Source organism: Engystomops pustulosus, chromosome 9, assembly GCF_040894005.1.
Source record: "Engystomops pustulosus chromosome 9, aEngPut4.maternal, whole genome shotgun sequence".
Classification (NCBI taxonomy): Eukaryota; Metazoa; Chordata; class Amphibia; order Anura; family Leptodactylidae; genus Engystomops; species Engystomops pustulosus.
In genome coordinates, this window is record NC_092419.1 from 108,041,610 (window position 1) to 108,053,038 (window position 11,429).

General features: G+C 48.9%; 1 protein-coding gene across 1 annotated transcript in view; it reads left to right on the forward strand.

Moving 5' to 3' along the window:
• The first annotated feature begins 8,602 nt into the window (after positions 1-8,602).
• LOC140076490 (POU domain, class 5, transcription factor 1.1-like) overlaps positions 8,603-11,429 on the forward strand; it is an 8,975-nt gene continuing 6,148 nt past the window's right edge. Inside the window, 5 exon segments of the mRNA XM_072123017.1 lie at positions 8,603-9,126; positions 9,129-9,304; positions 9,986-10,097; positions 10,202-10,332; positions 10,790-10,985. Of these exon segments, the coding sequence (XP_071979118.1) occupies positions 8,718-9,126; positions 9,129-9,304; positions 9,986-10,097; positions 10,202-10,332; positions 10,790-10,985 (1,024 nt within the window). The 5' untranslated portion in view covers positions 8,603-8,717.

The window sequence follows — 11,429 nt, forward strand, 5'->3', positions numbered from 1 at the left end:
GTCTGTGATTTTCTCGGTTCGGATGTGATCCATGTTCCAATTCCTCACTTTTTCTTCTCTCTCTATTTTGTGCCATTAACTGAACCCGAAAAAAAAAATCTATATGTTGAATTTTGTGTGTATTGGGGCGGGACGGGAGGGAGCAACGGGAGGGATGGGAAAGAGGGAGGGGGGGATTTGGGGGAGGGAGGGGCAGGGGGGCGGGACGGGGTACCTGGGGAAACTTTAAGTAGAAAGCATGATTTTGTAAACTTTCACACCCCCTTCCCTCATTATGAATTTGCCGGTGTTTTTTACTTATAAATGATGCTAAAGTTTTTTTGTACTAAACACTGTTTTATAATCTGAAATAAAATGTAAAAAAAATTGCAAATCCTTGGACTTGTCTTTCATTTTTTTTGGGGGGGGGTCACATCTTGTGTTTTAGAAAACGTGGGCTTTCAATTTGTATCTACATTCAATTAAATGCAGATTCCATTTAGGCCACTAGGTGTCAGCACAGCAGATGTGACCTGATGATAACCAGTCTTGCTTTCCAGCCTGCTGCAAAGTGTTGGGGAAAAACTAAAAAATATAATGAAATCTCTTTCAGCAGGGAGCTAAACATTGCAAAGAATAATGGTCTTTTAAAGGGTTCATCTGCTCACAGAATCTATCAATTTTTTTTTTTTTTAGGGAGGGCGGTCTTCTCAAAGGGGTGGTCCTCTAGAGAGGTTTCACTGTATAACACATGAATGGGTCTGTCACAGGAATATTAAAGTCATAGGTCACCCACCTACCAGTGATACATGGATATTGTCATCCCTGTGCCCATAGTAGAGCTCATCTCTTTCCCAGCTCCGAGGCATTTGGACAGAGATAGGGGCACATATGCACAGGCCCTAAACATTAGGTCCCCAGCCTCTTACCTAATGCAATTGACCTAAAAATTAATGTTCTATAGGAATGGCCAACACTTTCCAGACCAGTACAGTAATGGGGTCTATCACTACCCCACCAAACAGTTCTTACTGATTTACATAGTAAGCAGGAACCAAAAACACAAAAACGCACACCCTGCTGGGAAATATAGGCACACATGGGCTCTCAGAAAAGAATTTACTTATTTGTGTTCAGAATTACAGTCACCAAGATAGATGCCTTTACCTGCTGCTGCCTGACATTAGATATTGTGATGTCTCTTGGCTTTACCTCCAGCTGCCTGGCATTGGTAATGTCTCTACTATACCCCCCTAGCTTTGGCTTTATCTCCATCTGCCTGGCATTGGTTATCTCTCCACCATACCCCTGTAGGCTTGGCTTTACCTCCTGCTGCCTGCCATTGGTAATATATATACTAGACCCCCCTAAGGCTTGGTTTTACCTCCATCTTCCTGGCAATGGTAATGTCTCTACTATACCCCTGTAGGCTTGAATTAACCTCCAACTGCGTGGCATTGGTAATGGCCCCACTATACTCTCCTAGTTTTGGCTTTACCTCCTGCTGCCTGGCATTGGTAATGTCTCTACTATACCCTTCTAGGCTTGGCTTTATCTCCATCTACCTGGCATTGGTAATCTCTCCACCATACCCCTGTAGGCTTGGCTTTACCTCCTGCTGCCTGGCATTGGCAATATCTTAACTATACCCCATGTAGGCTTGGCTTTACCTCCATCTACCTGGCATTGGTTATCTCTACACCATACCCCTCTAGGCTTGGCTTTACCTCCTGCTGCCTGGCATTGGTAATGGCCCTACTATACTCTCCTAGTTTTGGCTTTACTTCCATCTATCTGGCATTGGTAATCTCTCCACCATACCCCTGTAGGCTTGGCTTTACCTCCTGCTGCCTGGCATTGGCAATATCTTAACTATACCCCATGTAGGCTTGGCTTTACCTCCATCTACCTGGCATTGGTTATCTCTACACCATACCCATCTAGGCTTGGCTTTACCTCCTGCTGCCTGGCATTGGTAATGGCCCTACTATACCCTCCTAGTTTTGGCTTTACCTCCATCTACCTGGCATTGGTTATCTCTCCACCATACCCCTGTAGGCTTGGCTTTTCCCTCCATCTGCCTAGCTTTGGTAATGTCTCCACTACACCCTTCTAGGCTGGTAATCTCTCCACTATACCCCTCAAGGCTTGGTTTATCCATGCAATATCCTACTTTACCTCCAGCTTCCTGGCATTGGTAATCTGTCCACTATACCCCTGTAGGATCAGATTAGCCCTTCAATACCCATCTTAACCCTCTGCAGCCCGGCATTGATAATCTCCCCACTTCACCACTTTAGTCTTGTCCAGAACAGGACTTTGGGGAGGGCAGCACGATTTTGTAAACCCGCACACATTCCCTTCTTTATAAAATGTCTGTGTTTTTTTGAGATAAAGATGTAAATGGTTTTAATGAATGATTTATCCTCTGAAATATAATTGCATTACGTCTGATTTATAATCTGGGCCTAATGTTTTCTAATGTTTTTAATTTTTTTGTGATGGTTGGAAACTTGTGTTTTCAATTTGGTTCAGGATTTACAAATCAATTGAAATTTTTGGCCAATAGATGTCAGCGCAACCTATAAAAGCTGATAATGACTGATCTCGCTTTCCAGCCTGCTGCAATGTTATTAGTAATGCGGAAAAATGAGATATTAAAAACAGGGGGTCAGTCTATAATAATATTTAACAGAAAAGAACTGATAATGGCGCCCCTGTGCTCATAGTGGGGCACATCTCTTTCACTGGACAGATAGAGCCTCACACATCATTAGTCCCTATACATTTAGTCCCCGGCTACCTTGCCTGGTGCAATGAGAGTCAGTGTGTACCCCAGTAATCCAAAAAATGTGCTTTCATATGCATGGCCCCACCTTACAGACCAGGACAGTAATGGGGTCTAACTCTACCCCAACTAGGCTTTCACCACTTTACATACTTATAATATATCAACAGCAACAAAAATTACTAAAACGGACACACCCGGCCTCTAATAAAGGAGAACACTGGGAAATATAGGCCCCATTGTTCCTCCTAGGACCCACCCGGCCTCTCCGCAGGTGCAATACACATACAGGGAATGTTTATGGGGGGTTGTGGGAGAGCGGAGGTGTGAGCTCAGACACCACCGTGTGTCTTATCCTGTGAGACAGGTGACATTTTTGCAATAAAAAGACAAAAAAATTACCTTTTGTAACCAGAAATGTGCTCCATGTTCAAGATTACAAGTATCATAGAAATTATAGTCCAGGTGTAACCTGGATCTGCGGAGCCCCTGTGCAAAATCTGCACCCAGCCCCCAACTATAAGGGTCTCTTCAAAGACTTCTAGGCTCAGCTGCAAATGTGCCCCCTACATCTCTCAGGTTACCCCCTACTCCCCCTAAGGTTACTACCTACACCCCCTCACGTTACCCCCTACACCCCCTCAGGTTACCCCGTACTCCTTCCCCCCAGTTTACACCCTACTCCCTCTAAGGTTACCCCCTACACCCCCTAAGGTTACCCCCTACTCCCCCTAAGGTTACCCCTACGCCCCCTCAGGTTACTCCCTACACCCCCTCAGGTTACCCCCTACACCCCCTAAGGTTACCCCGTACTCCCCCCCAGGTTACCCCCTACACCCCCTAAGGTTACCCCGTACTCCCCCCAGGTTACCCCGTACTCCCCCCCAGGTTACCCCGTACTCCCCCCCCCCAGGTTACCCCCTACACCCCCTAAGGTTACCCCGTACTCCCCCCCCAGGTTACCCCCTACACCCCCTAAGGTTACCCCATACTCCCCCCCCCCAGGTTACCCTGTACCCCCCCCCCAGGTTACCCCCTACACCCCCTAAGGTTACCCCGTACTCCCCCCCAAGTTACCCCCTACACCCCCTAAGGTTACCTCATACTCCCCCCCCCAGGTTACCCCGTACTCCCCCCCCAGGTTACCCCTACACCCCCTAAGGTTACCCCGTACTCCCCCCCAGATTACCCCCTACACCCCCTAAGGTTACCCCATACTCCCCCCCCCCAGGTTACCCCGTACTCCCCCCCCAGGTTACCCCCTACACCCCTAAGGTTACCCTGTACTCCCCCCCAGGTTACCCCCTACACCCCCTAAGGTTACCCCGTACTCCCCCCCAGGTTACCCCGTACTCCCCCCCCAGGTTACCCCGTACCCCCCCCAAGGTTACCCCCTACACCCCCTAAGGTTACCCCGTACTCCCCCCCCAGGTTACCCCCTACACCCCCTAAGGTTACCCCATACTCCCCCCCCAGGTTTCCCCGTACTCCCCCCCCAGGTTACCCCGTACTCCCCCCCCCCCCCCAGTTTACACCCTACTCCCTCTAAGGTTACCCCCTACACCCCCTAAGGTTACCCCCTACTCCCCCTAAGGTTACCCCCTACACCCCCTCAGGTTACCCCCTACACCCCCTCAGGTTACCCCCTACACCCCCTAAGGTTACCCCGTACTCCCCCCCAGGTTACCCCCTACACCCCCTAAGGTTACCCCGTACTCCCCCCAGGTTACCCCGTACTCCCCCCCCCCCAGGTTACCCCGTACTCCCCCCCCCAGGTTACCCCCTACACCCCCTAAGGTTACCCCGTACTCCCCCCCCCCCAGGTTACCCCCTACACCCCCTAAGGTTACCCCATACTCCCCCCCCAGGTTACCCCCTACACCCCCTAAGGTTACCCCATACCCCCCCCCCCAGGTTACCCCGTACTCCCCCCCAGGTTACCCACTCCACCCACTCAGGTTACCCCGTACTCCCCCCCCCCCCAGTTTACACCCTACTCCCCCTAAGGTTACCCCCTACGCCCCCTCAGGTTACCCCTACACCCCCTCAGGTTACCCCCTACACCCCCTAAGGTTACCCCGTACTCCCCCCAGGTTACCCCCTACACCCCCTAAGGTTACCCGTACTCCCCCCCAGGTTACCCCGTACTCCCCCCCAGGTTACCCCGTACTCCCCCCCCCAGGTCACCCCCTACACCCCCTAAGGTTACCCCGTACTCCCCCCCCCCAGGTTACCCCCTACACCCCCTAAGGTTACCCCGTACTCCCCCCCCAGGTTACCCCCTACACCCCCTAAGGTTACCCCATACTCCCCCCCCCAGGTTGCCCCGTACTCCCCCCCAGGTTACCCCCTACACCCCTAAGGTTACCCCGTACTCCCCCCAGGTTACCCCCTACACCCCCTAAGGTTACCCTGTACTCCCCCCCAGGTTACTCCGTACTCCCTCCCCAGGTTACCCCGTACTCCCCCCCCCCCCCAGGTTACCCCCTACACCCCCTAAGGTTACCCCGTACTCCTCCCCCAGGTTACCCCGTACACCCCCTAAGGTTACCCCATACTCCCCCCCCCAGGTTACCCCCGTACTCCCCCCCCAGGTTACCCCCTCCACCCACTCAGGTTACCCCGTACTCCCCCCCCCCCCAGTTTACACCCTACTCCCTCTAAGGTTACCCCCTACACCCCCTAAGGTTACCCCCTACTCCCCCTAAGGTTACTCCCTACGCCCCCTCAGGTTACCCCCTACACCCCCCCAGGTTACCCCCTACGGTTACCCCGTACTCCCCCCAGGTTACCCCGTACTCCCCCCCAGGTTACCCCGTACTTCCCCCCCAGGTTACCCCGTACTCCCCCCCCCCCCAGGTTACCCCCTACACCCCCTAAGGTTACCCCGTACTCCCCCCCCCCCCAGGTTACCCCGTACTCCCCCCCCAGGTTACCCCCTACACCCCCTAAGGTTACCCCGTACTCCCCCCCAAGTTACCCCCTACACCCTACTAATAATATACCGGGGGAGTAAAAAGTCCCTCAACACCCTTTGGATCAGAAGTCAAAGGTAAATATCAGACCTATCTGCTATCCCAGCAGGTAATGGGGGAGGGGGGCCTATATTTGGAAGAACATGGCCGCCATCTTGAAAGCCGCCATATTGGATCAAGGACAGGTTTATTCCAACTGGAAGTTAAGTACAGACCAGATTTGTTTCAGAAATCAATATTGCAATGAATTTTGTGGGTCTAAACTTATCAAAGTTGTAACAACCACCAGGGAAGTTCCCTGTGATGCACAGCTACGTGCCGTGTCCTAATATCTATCGAGCTTCCATAGTTATCAGCACAGAGATTCTCCATAGATTCACGGAGGGATTCAGAACTATTGGATCCAGTGCTCTGTGTTCAGCACCATGGACAGCAGGTCACAGAGATGGAAATCACACGAAACTATTTTGGTTGCTGTTACGATCTAATTGATACATTGGACAATTCTGGTCTCCTCTGATCTGCTCCAGAACCTCCTTCCCATTGGAAAACTTGGTGCCTTACAAGATGGCGGTCTTATTCCTTACGTAATTCTGGCTCCTCCCACATTTCTTGGGGGATTATGAGATATAAAATATTCTCTATTGTTTCTGGAAAAAGGGGGGTCCTGAGACTTCTGGCTCCCCCAGTCCCTGGATCCTGGCTCTTTCTAGCCTGAGGGCGCGTTCACAGTTGCGTTTCGGCCCGCGCTTTCATTGCTTTTGAAACGCATTACAACAGCTGAGGAGAGGTGATTTGCCTAATTACATTACTGTTAACATTTCCAATTACAAAACTCACCGTAAACGCGATATTAACGCATGCGTTAACATTGCGTTAACAAGCGTAAACGGTAAAGTAATTAGGCAAATCACCTCTCCTCAGCTGTTGTAATGCGTTTCAAACACAATGAAACCGCGACCAAAACGCAACGTGTGAACGCGCCCTCAGATTTTGATGCTTAAGCAGATGCTGCCTGGCATTGAGAGCTTAGGCTTAGTTTTTTTAGATAGTTTTCATTTTAAGGTGTGACAAGGTGAAGGATGGGTCTTAGGGGGTTCAATATTCTGTAGTGACCCCTTTACTTTAGTGGGGTATCCTAGAAGAAGAACCCCATATATCAGATACTGTATAGACACACATCTGCATATACACTTCCTCCATCCTCCCTTCCTCCTTCCTAGCAGAGCTGAGCTTCTGGCACAGTGTCCAGGTGAATGCCCTTTGTTATGGTAATGAGTAACTTCTGCCACTTACAAGAAGTATCACTAGTGCAGCATCTGTGTCTCATATGGTAATGGGGCCAGGAGGGGTCCATTATTAACTAAGTATCACAGGGCAGAGACCACAGCACACCCCAAACAACATCTGCAGCGCCCCCTGTGGGGCTTTGTGTGAAACTACACACCCACAACACTGAGCTACCTGTATGAAGGAGGGGTAGTAGTGCAGAGATGCCTCCTGTGTATACATTATATTATCTATATCAGTAGTTGATTAATTTAATTCTACACTATTACATAAAAAAATGTATAGTTTGAATGTTATCCTTTTTCTCATAATGTCCTCCTCTAGGTGGCGCTGTGGTCAGTGCTGTCATCCCCACTATATAGTACTATAACATACAAAAATCTGTCTTATTCTTGGAAATAGCTGCATGAGATACAGTATCTACTTCTATGGGGCTTAGATACATTAACAGATACAACCACATATTATATATTAAGATGGTAAATGGTTGTGGTGTGTTATGGACCCAATATTAAGATAGCAGGGGGGGGGGGGGGTGCAATTACAAAAGCCTCATCTCATAATGTAATTTCAGACTGGAGTCCTGGCCATGAGGCAGCGCTCTCCTCAGGGCACGTTCACACGTTGCGTTTTGACCTGCGTTTTCATTGCGTTTGAAACGCATATACAATAGCTGAGGAGAGGTGATTTGCCTAATCACATCACTGTTAACATTTCCATTTACAAAACGCATAGTAAACGCGATGTTAACGCATGCGTTAACAACGCGTTAACGCATGCGTTAACATTGCGTTTACAAACGTAAATGGTAATGTAATTAGGCAAATCACCTCTCATCAGCTGTTGCATATGCGTTTCAAATGCAATGAAAACGCCACCAAAACGCAACGTGTGAACGCGCCCTCACAGAGATCAATGAATTAAAAATGTATCAGAATAATAATAATAAACACAAATGTATCAGAATAATAATAATAAACACAAATGTATCAGAATGATAATAATAAGTAACACAAATGTATCAGAATGAATAAACACAAATGTATCAGAATAATAATAATAAACACAAATGTATCAGAATAATAATAATAAGTAACACAAATGTATCAGTATGAAGTCTGTAGTTTTGCCACCAATTTTGCAAAAAACGCGCCATAAACGCAACATGTGAACACCCCCCAGCCATTCAGTCATATTGTAGCCTGGAGCTGGTGGTTTAATTGCATGTAAAAGTCGGGAAATCGGTTGCACTGATGTTAGGGGTTAATGATAGAATAGGTTCCGATCAGTGTCCAGAGGGGGGTATGGAGATTGTGTCTGCACATGGGGCCCATTAGCTGCAATCAGACCTCCCACTAAAGGGTTAAATGGCCTGTAATTCCACCTTATTCCATCTTATTATCTGCAGCAACTGAATTTTATTTAGTATTAAAAAAAACCTTAAAGAGTTAAATCAAAGTGAAAAGGAGCCCCTATAGCTTCACAGGTGGGGGGGGGGAGAGGAGCCAATGGCTGGTGGGGGCAATTACCATGATCACATTGGGGAGGGGCACAGGGGTGTAAATAGCCCCTGCAGGCACAGCACTTGGAGTTGGTATTTGGACCTGTGGAGCCGAACATTGGACCTTCGGGATCTTCTCATCACCAGTTTCTGTAGCTGCTTCCATTCTTCATCTTTGGGGATCATGTATAGCCAGCAGGGGTACCCCGCTTTTGCCCTGAACCCCAGCCTGATGCAGGACACTTTTGGGGGCTACCATCACCCCTCTCAGCCCTTCTTCTTCTCCGCGGTGAAGCCGGACAATGGGGAGCACGGGGGGCAGCCTCTAGGGGAGCCCTCACCCCAAGTCATGGCCTGGAGCAGCCACCCTGGCATGGAGCCCCCCGGCCCCCTGAATGTGCACCAGGTGAGGGAGGAGACCCCCGGAGCTGGAGACAAGGTGAAGGTGAAGGAGGAGCGGCAGGAGGACGACAAGACGGAGGAGAAATGTCTCCAGTACTATCCCAATTTCTGGGGTCATTCCTTCTGGCCGGGACCCCACACCAACATCCCCCAGAAGAACCACAACCTCCCCGGGCCCAGTAACTACCCCACCACCAGCCGGAGCCTAACACTCCGGGGGAACCAGCGACCTCCAACATGGAGAGCAGCCGGTGCAGCAGCGCCCCCGCCCAGGAGGCGGCCAAGGATGGAGGTGCAGCCGTGAACCTGACCGTGTCCAGCCCCAGGCCCCGGGAGGAGGCCCAGTCCAGTGATGGCGAGGAGGTGGTGGTAAGTGGCCAATACCCTGTATCAACACCACATGGCCCAGCAAGGCTAATGCAGCATAGATGATGGGGGTGGTAGTTGTAATATTGATAATGATGGTAAATTTAATCTTGAGATCAGAAATTATCTTTTAAAGGGATAGTCGAGGCTATAAAGCTGCCGGTCAGTCCTGTATGTTGGGGGTTATCATCCAGCTCTGTTGAAATCACTCTACCCATAGGGTTAATCTTGTTAGAGACTAGGTGGATTATGAGGGGTTAAGGTTCCCTGATCACTACAGTATCTGAGTCATTGTAACACTTGTCGCTTCAGATCCTTGGATTTACTTTGTTTTCCGCTCACTTGAGCCATTATACAGATCTGATTGCTGCCAGTGAATGGACATTGGTTATGATTCAATGTATCAGTTCAGGTGTTGAGGATTTTTTAGACTTAATTGAATTGGTCAGGAGGGAGATCTGTACCTCCTGGTGATCAATACAATTGATCTACACTGAACACCATTGTAGCAAAAACTCAGCTGTGAGTAGGATTAAGACTTGAGCCTATGAATGTGGTTGTTTGCTCCCAGCAAGCAGCTTTTTTACAAGTGTAGTAGGAAAGTCTGCATGTTCTCTGGGAAGCTTTGTACTGGGCTCTGCTGCGCTGACACACTGTAACAGATGCGCTGCTTCTCTTCTGCAGGAACTGCCCAGCGAGTCGGAGATGGAGCAGTTTGCCCGAGAAATGAAGCACAAGCGGGTGTCCATGGGCTTCACACAAGCGGACGTGGGCTATGCCCTGGGGGTCCTGTATGGTAAGTTTTGTGGGAGCTACAACCCCTGTCCTGCTAGTAGTTAGTACATGCTGGGAGTTGTAGTCCCTTATTTTAATACTGCTTTTTTTTCTTTTGCCTTGCAGGGAAGATGTTCAGTCAGACAACAATCTGTAGGTTTGAGTCTCTGCAGCTGAGCTTCAAGAACATGTGTCAGCTGAAGCCCCTGCTGCAACGGTGGCTGCAGGAGGCGGAGCACAACGACAACCTGCAGGAGGTAAGAAGTCGGAGGGAAGGGGATCTTATTTTTTATGTTCTCCCTACATAATATAAATCTGTAGCCCTTTCTCTAGTGCTCACTGTCCATATTTAACAAATATAGAATGTTTACCTGCACTAATACATTGTAACAAACTAATGAGCGATTAGGGACTCCCCTTAGTGGTGAAAGTCGGTACTGCAGGCAAGATATCAACCTTATGTCCTTGTAAACAGCTGACTCTGTGGCAATGCATTTAAAGAGTATATACCAAGATCTGCTTCAGATAATTTAAGCCACAAACTGCACTAGCACCCAGGGGTGCGCCTCGGCTTCTGCTCATGGGTTTTCATTTAAATGAACTTGTAAATGCAGAACTAGCGCCATAAGGGATTATCCAAGATGGAGGAAGGGGAGGCTCATGCAGAGGTAAAGACTAACAATATGCTAACATGATCTAACTTTGATATTCCAGATGATTAATAGAGAGCAGGCCCTGGCTCAGTCCAGAAAGAGGAAGCGCAGAACCAACATCGAGAACATTGTGAAGGACAGTCTGGAGACTTACTACATGAAGAACCAGAAGCCCGGTGCCCCAGACATGGCACAGATCGCCCGGGAGCTACAAATGGACAAAGATGTAAGGAAACGGGTGGTAATATTCACTTATAGTGAGTGCAGCTCTGGGGTATAATACAGGATGTAACTCAGGATCAGTACAGGATAAGTAATGTCATGTATGTACACAGTGACTGCACCAGCAGCAGAATAGTGAGTGCAGCTCTGGAGTATAATACAGGATGTAACTCAGGATCAGTACAGGATAAGTAATGTCATGTATGTACACAGTGACTGCACCAGCAGCAGAATAGTGAGTGCAGCTCTGGGTATAATACAGGATGTAACTCAGGATCAGTACAGGATAAGTAATGTCATGTATGTATACAGTGACTGCACCAGCAGCAGAATAGTGAGTGCAGCTCTGGAGCATAATACAGGATGTAACTCAGGATCAGTACAGGATAAGTAATGTCATGTATGTACATAGTGAGTGTAGCTTTAGGGTATAATTCAGGATGTAACTCAGGATCAGTACAGGATAAGTAATGTCATGT